The sequence below is a fragment of the Schistocerca americana genome, chromosome 8, assembly GCF_021461395.2.
Source record: "Schistocerca americana isolate TAMUIC-IGC-003095 chromosome 8, iqSchAmer2.1, whole genome shotgun sequence".
Classification (NCBI taxonomy): Eukaryota; Metazoa; Arthropoda; class Insecta; order Orthoptera; family Acrididae; genus Schistocerca; species Schistocerca americana.
This window is the reverse complement of record NC_060126.1, coordinates 400,167,537-400,185,163: the sequence shown is the minus strand read 5'-3', so window position 1 is coordinate 400,185,163 and position 17,627 is coordinate 400,167,537. Positions and strand designations below refer to the sequence as shown.

General features: G+C 38.7%; 1 protein-coding gene across 1 annotated transcript in view; it reads right to left on the bottom strand.

Annotated features, from left to right (window-relative positions):
* LOC124545213 (Meckel syndrome type 1 protein) overlaps positions 1 to 17,403 on the bottom strand; it is a 123,218-nt gene extending 105,815 nt beyond the window's left edge. Inside the window, exon 1 of the mRNA XM_047124081.1 lies at positions 17,274 to 17,403. Coding sequence (XP_046980037.1) covers positions 17,274 to 17,368 — 95 coding nt within the window. The 5' untranslated portion in view covers positions 17,369 to 17,403. The remainder of the gene's footprint in view (positions 1 to 17,273) is intronic.
* Positions 17,404 to 17,627: the final 224 nt, after the last annotated feature.

Here is a 17,627-nt window from a genome sequence, read left to right as displayed (position 1 = left end):
CTTCGGAAGCCACGAAAAGAATAACAACATGTTGGTCCTGTTTGGATACATTTTACAATAACGTCATCATGGTTCACATTTACTGCACACATGTTGGAAAGACATGAATGCCATACTAATCCCTTTTCTACAGGTCAATGCCTACCCCCATGAACCATGGGCCTTGCCACTGGTGGGGAGGCTTGCAAGGTTCAGCGATACACATAGTCGTACTGCAGGTGCAACCACAATGGAGGGGTATCTGTTGAGAGGCCAGACAAATGTGTGGTTCCCGAACGGGGGCAGCAGCCTTTTCAGTAGCTGCGTGGGCAACAGTCTGGATGATTGACTGATCTGGCCTTGTAACATCAACCAAAACTGCCTTGCTGTGCTGTTACTGCAAACGGCTGAAAGCAAGGGGAAACTATAGCCATTATTTTTCTCGAGGACATGCAGCTCTACTGTGTAGTTTAATGATGATGGCATCCTCTTGGGTACAATATTCCAGAGATAAAATAGTCCCCCATTCAGATCCCTGGGCTGGGACTACTCAGGAGGACATCGTTATCAAGTGAAACTAAACTGGTGTTCTACAGATTAGAGTGTGGAATAACCGATCCCTTAATCGGGCAGGTAGGTTAGAAAATTTAAAAAGGGAAATGGATAGGCTGAAAAGACTTTAGTTCAGTGGCAGGAGGAACAGGACTTCTGGTTACAAATACAAAATCAAATACGGGTAATGCAGGGGTAGCTTTAACAATGAGTAAAAAACTGAATGCAGAGAAGCTAGTATGAACAGCAGAGTGAACACATTATTGTGGCCAAGATAGACATAAAGACCATGCCCACCACAGTAGTACAAGTTTATGTGCCAACTGGTTCCACAGATGCGGTGCAGATTGAGGAAATATATGATGAGATAAAAGAAATTTTTCAAATAGTTAAGCGAGCAAAAAATTTAATACTCATGGGTGGCTGGAATATGATAGTAGGAAAAGGAAGAGAAGGAAAAGTAGATGAGTATGGACTGGGGAAAAGGAATGAAATAGGAAGCCATGTGGTGGAATTTTGCACAGAGCATAATTTAATCTTTCTATAATACTGCCCTCAAGTACATATTCCTTACACAGACCCTCTATATACTCCCTCCACCTTTCAGTTTTCCCTTCTTTCCTCAGGACTGTTTTTACATCTGAGCTCTTGATATTCATACAGGTGGTTCTCTTTTCTCCAAAGGTCTCTCTAACTTTCCTGTGGGCAGTATCTATCTTACCCCTTGTGATATATGCTTACATATCTTCACATTTGTTTTTTAGCTATTCTTGATTAGCCATTTTGCCCTTCCTGTTGATCTCATTTTTTATGGCTTTGACTCATTTATTTAGTTTTTTTTTTTATATTACTCGTCTAGTTCTGCAGGACCAAATTTAGGAGCAGATCTCTAAGGTCATGGAACGCGTCAGTACGTGAAATTACAACATGAAAGTAATAACAGATAAAATAAATGTTTATGAAGCCAAAAAAACAAGCCAAAAATTAGTTTATGTTAATGCACTCAACAATATAACATAGCACTCAGCTTAAATTTTCAAGGAACTCCGTGACAGAATAGAATGAGTGACCCATGAGGAAACTCTTCAGTTTTGATTTGAAAGCACGTGGATTACTGCTAAGATTTTTGCATTCTTTTGGTAGCTTATTGAAAGTGGATGCAGCAGTATGCTGCACACCTTTCTGCACAAAAGTCAAGGAAGAGCGATCCAACTGCAGATTGGAATTCTGCATAGTATCAACCGAGTGAAAGCTGATAATTCTTGGGAATACGCTGATATTGTTAACAAGAAACAATAGTAAAGAATATATGTATATTGAGGGGCCAAAGTCAGAATACCAAGACTATTGAGCAGGGGTCAATAAGAGCATGGTTGTTTTGTTTCATTTCACTTTGCCCACATTGAGTAAGAACTTAATTTAAAAATTTGTAATTATCCAGGAACCATGAACCACTGTGAGAAATGAAACTCAGGCCACTATTGCCATTTATATTAAGAAGTAATACAAAATATACCCTCCAATCTGGCATTGATCACATTTTGAAGCTTGTGTTGTAGAAGTAAAATTAATGGTTAGTTCGTAGTGATAGTCACGATATTCTTGGTCCAACTGCTGATTCTGAATTATTTATAAACCAATTACATGCATTAGTAAAGTTTTTAACTTATAAATCGAATAATGCACCAGTACCATAGTATTAAGAGGACATTATAATTCAAATGTTCAGGGCAAATCATCCCTTGTCATTTTGTGTAATTTAACTCTTCCTTATACAATTTATAACAGGAATTAAGATAATCAGCAGTGCTGCCGTTGGCAATGTTGCTGTCTATAGACATACTGAGATTGCAAACAAATTGTGTAAATAGATTCAGGTAAACTGTAAAGCTAATAAACGAAAAATAAATTTTATTAGGGACTGGAAGGACATACACAACCTACATGGTGTCAATGAAAAATGCAACATATTCTGTAAAGTAACCCTTAGTTCCCAACAAAAATTCCGTAGATGTTAATGATGCATTTGGTGATCTTGTAAATAGCCAATGAGAAATACCAAAACAGGTGACTTCAGCTTGGAAAAAGTGCAGATAATTTGATTTTGCTCCATTGTCTTTTGTACCATGGCCTCTGAATGAGTTCATTACAGGAACCCTGTACTTATGGAACACAATGGCAACTTTGTTACCTGGTATGTCTCACAGACTTAAAACCATTGGTAGAAAATGTCCAAAATATGGTATGGATATGAGCCTTATTTCTTTTATGAAAGTACAGATGGAGTGTGGTCCAGTGGAGCTGCAAAAAAACTGATCACAGAGTAAGTTGCAGCATTAGCAAAAATTTTGGTTTGAGGGAAATAAATTGTGTTGCACAAAAATTCTGCAGTTAACTTTACTCTGGATGAAAAGGTGAAAAAACTTTTTTATTGCTGTTGAACTACAATTATGTGAGAAAGCAGTTGTAGATTGGAAAAGCTTCTGTAGAGAAGTGTGTATTGAAATGTATTCTAAGGAAAGCGAGAAACTTGGTGACAATGGCATTATTGTAGTGGACATCAGCAAGAATATATTTGGAAGGAGTAACTTTGATTGGGGGTGGGGTGTAGGAAGGTGATTTTTGGAGGAATTGGAAGAGGAACCCCCCCAAGTGTTTCTTCAAAGGTGTTCCCAGCCTTACAAAAAAGGTGACACTCAGTATTACCAAAAAGTACATCCTTGCAGGAAAGGCAGCAATTTCTGGCTGTCTTAGGTCATACAAGAGTTCGAATGATGAAGGATTCAAACATTTTACTATTAATCACAAAGTGACATTTGGATCCCAAAATGGTTGCACATACTAAGCAGTATTAACGGCACTTGCTATCTACCTATGTAACTAAATAAAAGGCAGGTTTTGTTTCTTTTTTTCCACCATACACATTTTGCTTCCTTTTATTTATGAAGCATCATTAATAGCCCATAATACGTAATGTTTCATAAATACAAAGAAGTGAAAGGCCTAATATAAAAATAAAGACTTACATAGTTGTATACACAGACCACATCTGTAAGAATATAATAATGACACCACTTGTAGTAAATAACTCATTATGTGCTCCTGTGTATTAGTGTATTCCTGTGGAACTCCATTTCCATTGCACTATGATATGTATTATGTTACAGGATGTTATGTTAAAAATGCAATATTTGTTTCTACCGTGACAAGCAAAAACACTGTTATTGGTTATACAGATGAGCTGTTCCACCGTCTTAGCTTCCCATCATTGCTTACAGCAGATGGTACCAACATACACTTCAACATAAGAGCACTGACGGCAGCAGCAGCTGTTCACAAAATATTTCAATTTCCGATATCACTAATAAGTTTTTCTCAATTACTGTCACTTTCTTCAAGAAAATTAAATATTTGTTAGTAAAACTAGACCTCAAGCAGGTCAATTTGTTATCCCACTTGTCCATTTGCCTCTCTTCATTGGGCTTTGAAAATTCAGACAAAAACTCAGTGCATAATTCATAGGAGGTCATGTTTTTGTTACAGTCAAACATTCAACAAAAAAGGAAAAAATATAAAAAAGCAGCAAATGAAACAGGCAAAAGGGAATAAAGACCTCTAAAAAATTAGCTTGACAGGAAATTCAAAAGGCCAAAACAGGAATGGCTGGACAAATTACACAAGGATTTAGAAGTATGCATGACTAGGGGGAATACAGATGTAATTTGCAGAGAAGTTAAGAAGACCTTTGGAGAAAAAAGAAGCACCTGTTTGATTAACAATAGCTCCAATGGCACACCAATACCAAGCAAAGAAAGGAAAACCGAAAAATGGAAGGGGCATACAGAAGGGCTACGTAACGGAAATAAACTGGAAGACAATATTAGAAAAATGGAAGAGGAAGTAGATGAAGATGTGTTGGGAGATATGATACAATGAGATGAATATGACGAATCACTGAAAGATGTAAGTTGAAACAAGCCCCCCTAGAGTAGACGACATTCTCCCATAATTAATGAGATCACTGCGAGAGCACCAGCGATGACAAAACTATCACTTGGTGTGCATGTCATATGTGGTTGCTATTCTTATACACTGAGGTGGCAAAACTTATGGAATACATCCTAATATTGCGTTGGACCCCCATTTTCCTGGTGTAGTGCAGCAACTTGTCATGACATACTCAATAAGTCATTGGAAGTTCCCTGCAAAAATGCTGAGCCAAGCTACCTCTATAGGCACCAATAATTGCAAAAGTGTGGCTGGTGCAAGATTTTGTGCACAAACTGACCTCTCAATTATGTCCCACGAATGTTCAATGGGATTCACGTAGGGTGAACTGTGTGGCTAAATAATTCGCTTGAATTGTACAGAATGTTCTTCAAACCAACAGCGAACAATTGTGGCCCAGTGACAGGGCACATTGTCTTCCATAAAAATTCCATTGTTGTTTGCAGTAAATGGTCTTCAAGTAACCAAACATGACCATTTCCAGTCAATCATCAGTTCAGTTGTCCGCCCCGATAGCTGAATGGTAAAATATAATAAAGTATTGTACCCTTTCCTTTCTCCTTTTATTTTTTTGATAAAATGTTCAGAGGTATATTTAATTTTTGTTCATGGGCAGAACCTGAAGGGGAAGAAAAAAAAAAATGGTCAGCGTGACAGACTACTGTCCTCAGGGGCCTGGGTTCAATTCCCAGCTGGGTCGGGGATTTTTTCCACTCAGGGACTGGGTGTTGTGTTGTCTTTATCATCATTTCATCCCAATCCGGTGCACAGGTCGCCCAATGTCGCGTCGAATGTAATAAGACCTGCACCAAGGTGGCTGGACCTGCCCCGTAAGGGGCCTCCCAGCCAATGACGCCAAATGCTCATTTCCCTTTTTTCCATCAGTTCAATTGCACCAGAGGATCCAGTCCATTCCATGTAAACACAGCCCACACTATTATGGAGCCACCACCAGCTTGCACAGTGCAACTTTGGTCCATGGCTTCGTGGGGTCTATGTTACACTCGAACCCTACCAACAGCTCTTAGCAGCTGAAATCAGGGCTCATCTGACCAGGCCACAGTTTTCCAATCATCTATTGTCCAACCAATATGGTCATGAGCTGACGAGTGGCGGAGCAGGTGATGTCATTGTGTTAGCGAAGGCAGTCATGTCGGTTGTCTGCTGCCATAGCCCATTAATGCCAAATTTCGCTGCCTGTCCTAATGGATATGTTTGTTTTACATTCCACACTGATTTCTAAGTTTATTTCACACAGTGCTGCTTGTCTTTTAGCACTGACAACTCTACGCAAATACCAATGCTCTCAGTCGTTAAGTGAAGGTCATTGGCCACTGCACTGTCAGTGGTGAGAGGTAATGCCTGAAATTTGCTATTCTCGGCACACTTTTAATACTGTGGAGTTCAGAATATAGAATTCCTTAGCAATAACAAAGAGACAGAGGGGCTGGCCAGTACTTACTTCAGCTCAGTACAGCCGATAGATACACATAAAACACATAAAACAGAACCGAAAATTTACGTTCCTAGCTTTCGGAACAAATGTTCCTTCATCGGGGAGGAGAGAGGGGAAAGAAAGGGAAGAAGGGAAAGGAGATTCAGTTACTCACAACCCAGGTTATGGAGCAACAGGGAAAGGAAAATAGGGAGGGTAGCAAGGATGGAGGCATGGTTGTCAGAGGGAAGCCAAAGATATTCTACTGTAAGTACTGTGCCAGCTTCAAACCAAAGAGGATGCATACAGAAGTAAAGAGGTATATAGTATAAAGATAAACACAACTATGTAGGATGAAAAGATGCGTGAATGGCTAAAGGGGAAAGGGAAAGAGGAGAAGACTGAAGAGTAAATGGGACTGAGGTTGTTTAACGTAGGTTCAGTCCAGGGGGATGGCGGGATGAAAGGATGTGTTGGAGTGCAAGTTCCCATCTCCGCAGTTCAGAGGGACTGGTGTTGGGTGGGAGAAGCCAAATGGCACATACGGTGTAGCAGGTTCCTAGGTCCCTAGAATTATGCTGGAGGGCATGCTCCGCTACTGGGTATTGGGCATCTCCTAGGCGGACAGTTCGTCTGTGTCCGTTCATGCGCTCAGCCAGTTTAGTTGTTGTCATGCCGATGTAAAAGGCTGTGCAGTGCAGGCATGTCAGTTGATAAATGACATGTGTAGTTTCACACGTGGCCCTGCCTTGAATTGTGTATGTTTTACCAGTAGCGGGGCTGGAGTAGGTGGTTGTGGGGGGCTGCATGGGGCAGGTTTTGCAGCGGGGTCGGTTACAGGGGTAGGAACCGCTGGGTGGAGAAGGTAGTCTGGGAATATTGTAGGATTTAACAAGGATGTTACGGAGGTTAGGGGGGCAACGAAAGGCAACTCTGGGTGGTGTGGGGAGAATTTTGTCAAGGGATGATCTCATTTCAGGGGTTGACTTGAGAAAGTCATATCCCTGGCGGAGTAATTTGTTGATGTTTTCGAGGCCAGGATAATATTGGGTGACAAGGGGGATGCTTCTGTGTGGTCTGGGGGTAGGTACATTGTTGCTGGATGGGGAGGAATGTATCCACTGTGTATCTGGGGGTAGGTACATTGTTGTTGGATGGGGAGGAATGTATCCACTGACCCCTTCTTTTAGTCAACCTGTGGCATATATTTCTTTCCACCCAAGTCTATTCAGTACCTCTCATTAGCTACTCAATCTACTCATCTAATCTTCAGCATTCTTCTGTAGCATCACATTTCAAAAGTTCTATTCTGTGCTACAGCCAGTTTGCATTTTACATCCTTTCTACTTTGGAGCATCATCAGTCATTTTAAAGACACTTATAGTGTCTCATTTTCTAATGTCATTCCTCCAGCATTGTGTGATTTAATTTGATTGCATTCCGTTACAGTTGTTTTACTGTGGTTGATTTTCATCTTATAACATGTTTTCAGAACATCATCCATTACATTCAGTTACAACCATGACACACAACCTTCTCGATCACTGCTTCCCTCTCACATCCTTCAACTCATAACTGCAATCTGGTTTCTGTACAAGTTGTAAATAACTTTTGCTTCCTGCCTTTTACTCCTGCTAGCTGCTACTTCAGAGTCTATTCTCATCAACAATGTAGGAAACAACAGATCACTACTTACCATAAAGAAGACACGTTAAGTTGGAGAGAGAACAATTATAAGACATTTACATAAAGCTTTTGGCCATGGCCTTCATCAGCAAAAGAGAAACCCACACCATTCACACACACAAGCAAGCACACATCTTGCATATATGTGACCACTAACTCCAGCATCTCAAGCCTGAATGCGACTATCACATGGAATGCAAGTAGCAGTCTGGAGGCAGCAGGGATGGGGAAGGGATAGTAGTGCATGGTTGGGGGCAGAGACAGGAATGCTGTCTGGTAGTGTGTGCAGGGACTAAAACGACAACAAGCACAGTATCAGGAGGTTATGGGGCATGGAGGTGGGGGTAAAAGGAACACAAAAGAAGGAGAGAGGGGAAGGATGGGCAAGTGTATTGGCAGAGGGCAATAAATAATTCAAGTGTCTTTTAATTGCGCCTGTCTGCAACTTAACGTGTCTTCTTTATGGTACGTAGCAATCTGTCTTCTCCTGCCTGGAATTTCTATTCTAGTCAACATTGTCAAAATCGTTATTTAAATCTACAAATGCAACAAACATAAGTTTACCTTTCTTGACTCTACCACTGAAGAAGGCCAGTATTGCCTCCCATGTCCCTACATTGCTCCAGAACCCAAACTGATACTGATCTTCCCCAAGGTCGGCTTATATCAGTTTTTCCATTCTCCTGTAAATTATTCATGCCAGTATTTGATTTATTTAACTGATAGTTATTTAGTATTCACAATGTTCAGCATGTGCCTTCTTTGACATTGGAATCATTACACTCCTCCCCAGTTCTGAAAGTATTTTGGCTGTCTCACATTTTTTGCACATCACATGGAATAGTTTTGTCATGGCTTGTTCTCCCAAGTATCTCATTAATCCTTTGACTGTTGTGCATGAATGAACTCATCATGCTCTTGCACTTTCTGTCAATCCAACTTTTTAGTTGTCTGTACTCCCTTTTGCTAATATCAGTTGCTGCATTTTTGTATTTTATACCTTTATCAATTAAGTTCAAAAGCTCGTGCATTGTCCAAGGGATTCGAATGAGCTTTTTTCTTTTTGCCTATATGATCCACTACTGTCTTCAATATTTCCTCTCTCAAGGATAGCCATCTGTCTTCTGTTCCCCCCCCCCCCCCCCCTTCTTGAGTAATTGAGTAAATCACTGTCTATTCTCCATTTGAAACTCTCAACAACCTCTGCTTCTTTCAACTTATTCAGGTCCCATCTTCTTGATTTCCAACTTTTCTGTAATCAACTTATTCAGGTCTCATCTTCTTAATTTCCAACTTCTCTGAAATTTATTCAGCTTTACTCTGCAGTTCAAAACCAATAAATTATGGTCAGAGTCCACATTTGTCCATGAAAATGTTCTGCAGTTTAAAATCTGGTTTTAAAACCTCTGTCATACCATGATGTAACCTATTTTAAAACATTCCTGTGTCTCCAAATTTCTTCCCTGTGTACAACCTTCTTTCATGATTTTTAAACCAAATATTAGTGAAGATTATATCTTACTCTGTACATGATTCTACCGGGTGGCTTCTGCTTTTATTCCTTACCTAGAGTTCTCTTACTATATTTCCTTCTCTTTCTTTTCTGCTATTAAATTCCAGTCCTTCATAACAATTCTCTCCCTCAACAATATGAAATTTTTTTGAATCTCATCATACATTATTTCAATGTCTTCATCAAGTGCAGAGGCTGTTGGTATACAAACTTGTAATATTGTAGTGGGTGTTGGTTTGTGTCTATCTTGTGTACAATAATGAGTTTACTATGCTGTTCATGGAAGCTTAACTGCATTCTATTTTCTTACTCATTATCAGACCTGCTCCGGAAAAAACCATATTTGATAATGTATTTTTAACCCTGTCCTCACCTGATCAAAAGTCTTGTTTTTCCTGCCATCACACTTCACTAATTCCCATTACATCTAACTTCAACATATCTATTCCTCTTTTTAATTCTCTATACTACATATCAAACCCAGGAACTCAACTTTCCACACTGTGACAAGTAGACTGACAATTTTGTTTTTCCTGGAGATATTTTTGTGTGTGGAGGTGTATTTTACCTCTGCACTATTTTGTGCACGAAGATGCCTCCATTTGGCCATAAAATAGTGCTGCATGGCCTTGGTAAAAATAACAGCTGCAGTTTTTCCTCTATTTCAGCCCTTGACAGCACCAGCACACACAGAAATGTTTGCTAATGTTTCAAGGGCTCATCAGTCAATCATCCTGACTGTTCCCCCTGCAACTACTGAATGTGCTGCTGCCCCTCATCAGGAACCACATGATTTCTCACTTCTTTACAGATATCCCTCTGCAGTGCTTGTGCCTATGGTACAGCTATCTGTCTCTTTGAGGTACACAAGTCACTCCACCTCAGCAATGTCCATGGTTCACTGAGCAGCAAGGCATACAAGAGAGGCAAAATACACTCATATTTCAAGAAGAATGTAATAATTCTATTCCCAAAGAAAGCAGGAGTTGACAGCTGCGAATATTACTGAACTATCAGTTTAATAAGTCATCCTAGCTGGCAATATCCTAACACAAATTATTTACATAAGAAGATCAGTTTCACCTTAGGAGAAATGTAGGAACACCTGAGGCACAAATGACACTGCAACTTATTTTAGAAGAAAGGTTCAAGAAAGGCAAATATATGTTTAAAGCACATGTAGATTCAGAGACAGCTTTTGACAATTTTGACTGGAATACATTCTTTGCAATTCTGAAGGTGTCACAGAGAGAACTTAAATTGAATGAAAAGTTATTTACAACTTGTACAGAAACCAGACTGCAGTTGTAAGAGTTGACAGGCATGGAAAGCAGTGGTTGGGATGGGCGTTAGACGTGGTTGTAGCCTATCCCTGATGTTGTCCGAAAACTGTGAAACGAAAACAAAACAACTTTGCATTAATTCATGAAGATACTGTGCCATCCCAGCAACATTTGTACTGTAAAGACATAAAAAAAAAGCTTGGAACAAGAAGTGTATCTCGTGACAAAACACATGTACACAAACCTTATGTGCTTCATCGACCGCATAGGCGGCATTAAATTTTCCTGTTTTGTAGCAAATATTTAAATTTAATCTTTGTATCAATGAGTAAACTCTTTTAATGCAGTAACTTCTATGCTATTAATAAAGGGAAAGAATGCTCCTAGATTGTTGTTCTCTTCCTCTCTCTTCACTTGTTTCTAGTATTAGGAGGGAGACATCTTGTAGCACAAAAATAATGTAAGCATTTGTAAAGTTAACCTTGTTAATACGGAATGTTAAAGTTTAAATGTGAGTTATCTCAATGTCCAATGAGCCCTCTGTCACATTCCTTGCATTGAATTAATTTTATTAAGACATTTACAGCTCCACAATTTTAGCGGCCACTGCTTCAACGGTCGCCATTACGCGTCGACCTAACAAGCGAAATCATAGTGGAAGCACAGAGACCGCCCGCTTTAACATTTAACAAACATTTTTTGAACAGCAATGAGCCGCAGTGGAGAGCAACATTAGTTTTAAGATTTTACTTTTCAGCTTACGCCAAGAGCCAGGATTTGACTACCACAACCTGAATATGATTGTAAGAGGAGTACTCTTTGAGTATTGGGTGAGACCACAATAATTTCAATATTTGAGTCCATGCTCTTAAAGTACAAATACACGGAGGCTAATTATAATACTGGTATATTTCCATTTTCAAGTCTCCCGAAGAGCCACTTCATTTGGTGCCCAACATGGGCCTCAAAAATTTGTGTGTGTGTGTGTGTGTGTGTGTGTGTGTGTGTGTGTGTGTGAGAGAGAGAGAGAGAGAGAGAGAGAGAGAGAGAGAGAGAGAGAGATTGTGATTTATTTACTTACATAACCACTGTGTGATATTAATGAATATGTAGAAAAAATTTTCATGCACAACAACCAACACCCTGAGACAAAAGAAAGAGGATATTCTTGAGAAAGGAAACAAAAGGAACTGAAACAGCAAAACATGTATAACAAAAAGGTAAGGCTTAAAGTGCAAGAGCCCTGGAAAAATTTGTGCAAAATATCAAGGACAAATGCAGGAATCCTTGGTAAAAGCAGTAACCAGTGCTAAGAGTGTAGTGAATGCTTCTGTGTGTTTTATTTTGGAAGGGATATATGTACATTTGTGTTAGTGTTTGAAATTCTAGCTGTGTCAAATTAAATCCATGATGGGTAAAGAAGTTCAGGCAAAGCATCTTTATCTAACGAGAATCATTTGCTTGATAAGGAAGTAGAAAACAATGTACAGAATGGAAATTAATCCCATGCCATCGCATCGGAAAACATACCTTCTGAAGTGGGGGAGGGTGAGGGGGGTCCAGGCCCTGCAGGTACCAAATAATGCACCACAGAGTAAGGAACATATGAGACGTGTAACTCCACTGCACGTGCAGGGGAGCGAGTCAAGTGGTAGGATGGATGGGACACCGGTGGTTTCACCTATTGCCGATCCCTTCGCAGAATTTTTGTGACGACTTCATAAACTTGAACAAAGAGAACAAAACGTAGAGAAAAAACTGAGTAGCATACATTCCGAATTTGTGGAAATGCATGATATATGCAAAGAAATACCGGATCTAGTCCATAACTTAACTAGTGAGATGCAAAATTTACAAATAGCTCACACTAGCCTTAAAGATGAGGTTAACAACTTGACAAGTCATGTCAAAAATGTAGAGATTGGGGCACATCAAGACATAGATACCCAAGCACTAAAGGTCAAAAAAGAGCTTGATGAGTGGCTATCTGTAAAGGATCGTGAAATCTCATCAGAGATCGAAGTAAAAAATCAGCTGTTGAAAAAGCAACAGCGGATTTGAGCGCAAAAACTGATGCCAGCACTGCCGCAATTCAAGCACAATTAGCTCACATAAAGTCACGTGTACCAGCGGATTTACCCGTTTGGCAAAAAGATGTTGCTCGGAGACTAACCGAACTGGAAAAACAAGCTGACAGTCAAGGACTGGTATCCAGCAGTCTGGTTCCTGGCTTGGAAATGAGCAATAACATAAATAATGCACAGAGTGCTTACTCACATGCACCAGCGGTTGACAACAGCAATTTACAGTGTGGAATGCCTTACTGAGATATAAGGATGGAAATGGATAGTGGTAATTCATTGTACCATAAAGAGGATAATGTTATTAAACATAGGCAGTTTCAACCGTTCAACAATGAAAAGCGTACCGTACACCCCGTGGTGTTCATTAAAAGTTTCTATAATGTTTTTCCACATACACTGTAAAAACATAATACAGCAGGAAAACCAAACCATGTGGTAAGAAGCCATAATAATAAAAAAAAAACACTGATGAAGCTGCAACTGCAGTGAAACATGTCTCGGACAAAAAACAAAACTGTGTTTTGCTGAATGTGGACCCACCCAAAAACACATGGAAACAAAAAAAAAAACATCATAAGGTCATTAAAAAATACAAAATCAGGAGGCTATGATGGATTGTCTATCAACATACTGAAAAGATGCATAGACAACATATATGATGCCATGACCACAGCAGTAAATGATGTACAGTGGAACTTCAATTTTACATTCTCTGATTTTACATTTTTTAAGATTCTACTCAATAATTCATAGCGCCTGTGAAAAACCAGTAAGATCAATACCACAAATTCCTCGATTTTAAATTTTTTCCTAGTAAGGTTTATCTCAGTTCTAAGGTCTTACTCGATGCCTCGCTTGACTTCATCCTGTTTTCTTCCTATTGCCATTTGATGTGGCTGAACGAGTTATAAGTGGTCAAAAGGCAGATGGTTTGCACCGTGGGTGGTGGTGAAGTTAAAGGAATATTTTAGGCTACTGTGGAGAGGGGAGACATGAGAGAGATGAGATGTTGATTTAATCCACGATTGGTGTTGCCAACACAACTTGCAACATTTAGCGTCGCCTCACAATTATGATACTGCTAGGTTGCAGTGGTAATGGAAAAACACAACAGTCAACGAGAAGTGTTCTGGACTGCAATGGTGACAAAGTTTGTCATTAAGCAGATGCCCACATTTATGCATATGGTTTAACCACTTAGCTGCTGTGATGTTTTTGGTTTAAATCAACATGTTCACCAGTTTTTGTTCTTTTCTGGGTGAGCACAATGGATGATCTCTTAAAAACATATGTTTTGAATGTATAATTTGTGGTCATAGCATGACGGAAAATAGCCCAATTATATTGTACCTAGACACCAATAAAATTTTTTGACAAGTTTTTAATTGCTGTGATTTTTTATGAACAGATGAAATTAATTATCACAAATTGTATTGTATTGTACATTTAATTTCCTTCACTTAGATAGATTTTATACAAAATATTGGACAGGATTGAGATTTTTAATCATATATGCCAATTACATGTGTTTTTGCTCATATTTTTGGGGTTTTAATATTTTCCTTGATTCTGCGTTTTCCTCAATTTTGCGTTTTTTAAGTCTAGACCACACAAAACATTTTCACTGTAATTGCATCAGGTTGTTTCCCAGATAGTCTAAAGATAGCACAAGTAATATCAATTCACAAACGGATGATAAATTGAAAACTGAAAACTACTGCCCCATCTCAATCTTACCAACATTTTCTAAGGTAGCTGAGTAAGTTATTTGCAGACTAATGACACTCCTAAGTCAACACAATTTAATATTAGAAAATCAGAATGGCTTCATTAAAAACAAGTCAACTTCAGTAGCTGCAGCACAATTACTGACAAAATGATATCTGTCATAGAGAACAAGGAGTATGTTACTGGAATGTTCATTCATCTAGAAAAAGCCTTTGATTGTGTCAACATGACCATATTATTTTACAAGCTGTGGAACCTGGGTATCAAAGGAACAGGCTATGAGCTAATAAAATCATATATGGGCAGTAGAAAACAATTTGTCTTGCTTAAAACAAACAGTGAGTCTTTCAAATCCAAAATTACTGTAATGGAGTGCCTCAAGGTTCTACCCGTGCTCAATGCATTTGGAAACCTTAAACTGCCCTTGCCAAGGCTGTCACACTCACTCACCCTGATCCTGATGCCCTTCTCTCAATCACTACTGATGCCAGCGACTCAGCTGGGGGCGCAGTTTTAAAATAGCACACCGCTGATTCCACCCAACCACTCTGCTTCTTTTCCAAGACACTAAGAGCCAGTGTTATGACCAATCAGCCATACGTGATAACCACAGTAGTAATAATGATTACACAAACTAATTATAACTCTTACATCCTAATACAATTGATAAGCCAGAGCTACATAATCAGTTCTTATATAAATGCTTAAAATTAAATAAATTGTACTAATTATTATGCATTGCCACAAAATTCCTGTAAAGAAAACTATTCAAAAGATAAAGTTTCAGCTGTTTTTTGGATTTAGTCATTCCCCCAATGACTGATTTAACATAAAATGGAAGTTAGTTGTATATTTTTATGCTTGTATAATTTACTCCTTTCTGTATCATGTTGAGATTTTTTTATATCTTTGTGTAGATCATGTTTACTTTTTGTATTGTGGTCATTACATTCACTGTTTTTTTGGAAATGGTATAATTATTGTTAACAAAGCACATTAGTGAAAAAATGTACAGGGATGGCATAATGATGATTCCAAGCTGTTTGAATATGTTCCTGCAAGAGCATCTGGGATGCACTCTAGCCATAATCCTGATGACTCTTTTTTGTGCAATAAAGACTTTGTTTGCTCATGACTGGTTACTCCAAACTATGATGCCATATGTCATAAGTGAATGGAAAAATCCTAGGTATGCAGCTTTGTTTCCAAGTCACAAACAGATAAAACTGAGTGAATGGCGAATGCTGCTGAATTCAGTCTTTTACATGGGTCGTTGATGTGAACTGACCTGTTTATATTGTTGTTTATGTGTAATCCCAGGTATTTGGAAGACTCAATTCCCAGTATTTCTTTCTCACCACATTTTATTTCAATTTTTCAAATTTGTAATTTAATTGTTTTATTTATTTGCTGTCTGAAACTATATGAATTGAGTTTTGTTCACATTGAGTGACAGGTCATTTGAAGTGAACCAATCTAGAGATTCTTTCAATACAGTGGTCACAGTGTTCTCTATACTGAAATTGGGTTTTCAGACAATCATAATGGTAGTGTCATCAGCAAACAAGGTGAGGTGTGCCTTTTGTGTCATATAGCATAGCAGATCATTGACGAGGGTGAGGGAGAGTAAGGGACCCAGCACCAAGCCCTGTGGCACTCTGTATTTTACTGTGTCCCAGTCAGAGCAGGTTGGTGTCATTGCAGAATTGTTCAGTGCTACTAACTGACCCCTCAACATATCTTTGAGGTGATTCTCTTCCTATGCAGCACAGCTGACCTTTTTTTTAAAAAAAATGAACAGTCATACAACACAACAAATAAAGAAAACTTTACACTCAACTCACATCACATCACTTAAAATTGTGTGCTCAGACTCCTCAGTACATAGCTTTGACAAATTTAATAAATAAGTAAATTCTTCACAAAATAATACAGTAAGTGTGACAAAATTTCAAATAAGTGAATTGTTACCTTGACATATCTCCTGTACACCAGACATGGGTTCTGAAATTTTGTACATTATGAGACAAAAAACACATTTCACATTAATGAACGTAATTAAATGAGAGAGTTCCTCAAATATGCACTCAACTCTCGTAGTGGGGCAGCTTTGCAGCATTAAATGTGTAAAATATATTAAATGTTTTCAGCTTGAGTATGACATATTTGGGGTTAATTAATGACATTGCATTGAAAAATAACTGAGTCAGTTGTAGGTCAGTATTTACAAAATTTTTGTGTGTGTTCTCATTTCACTGTAATGATTTTGTTATTGTTTATTGTACTTGACAGTTTGTAACATGTACATGGAAGGGCATTTGGGTTTTTATAAGCAGTATGTATGAGTTCTATATACCTAGAAGGTTTTGCGGGTTATTGAGCTTTCAGGATCATTGTAGTTTATAACCACTGAGAAATATCACGATCCTGCAATAGGTACCAGTAATTCATAATCAGGGCATGGGATCTAGCTCAATTATTGTGATTTATACGCACATTGTGAATAGGCCTACGTGTTAATTCACACGTATCACTTCAGCGAAAATCCAACAGAAATTTACAGACTGGTTATAAATTGATGACACTGTCATTAAACTTGTTATACTAGCTTTACAGAAGAATGAGAACGTGGCCAAAATAATTTCCCGTAGTTGCAAGGCCTAACAGTGACGGGGATACTTTTCTCTTGGCCGGCCGAAGTGGCAGAGCGGTTCTAGGCGCTACAGTTTGGAACCGCGCGACCGCTACGGTCGCAGGTTCGAATCCTGCCTCGGGCATGGATGTGTGTGATGTCCTTAGGTTAGTTAGGTTTAAGTAGTTCTAAGTTCTAGGGGACTCATGACCACAGCAGTAAAGTCCCATAGTGCTCAGAGCCATTTGAACCATTTCTCTTGTCTATTTGCAGTTGTATTCGTTTTAAATTAATATTGTTGTCTATTAAATCCGTTAATTGAATAATTTTCCAAATACGTTATTCTTACAAAGCTAGCTAATTTTTAACTCACTTTATTTTCAAGTTTTTAATGGAATCTTTACACCTGTAGACACGAGGTGTAAAATCATTTTCACCAGCGTACGTCGTAACTCTGTGTAACTTCATAACGCGCGTACGATTATTGCCACGGTCAAAACAAGCTTTCTCGTTGCCTTGGTAACTAAAAATGTATCACCAACCTACACATCGGCCGAGGAAAACGTCCATAGGTACAGGAAATAACACAGTTAAACGTTCTACTTACGAGTATATACGTCCCGGTAGTGAACAAACACTTGCATTTAGCACCAAAAATGTATGTCGGCTGCTGTTGTGAAAACATGTCGTGAAAAAAGTTCGCTGTAGCACCACATTTTCATCGTGT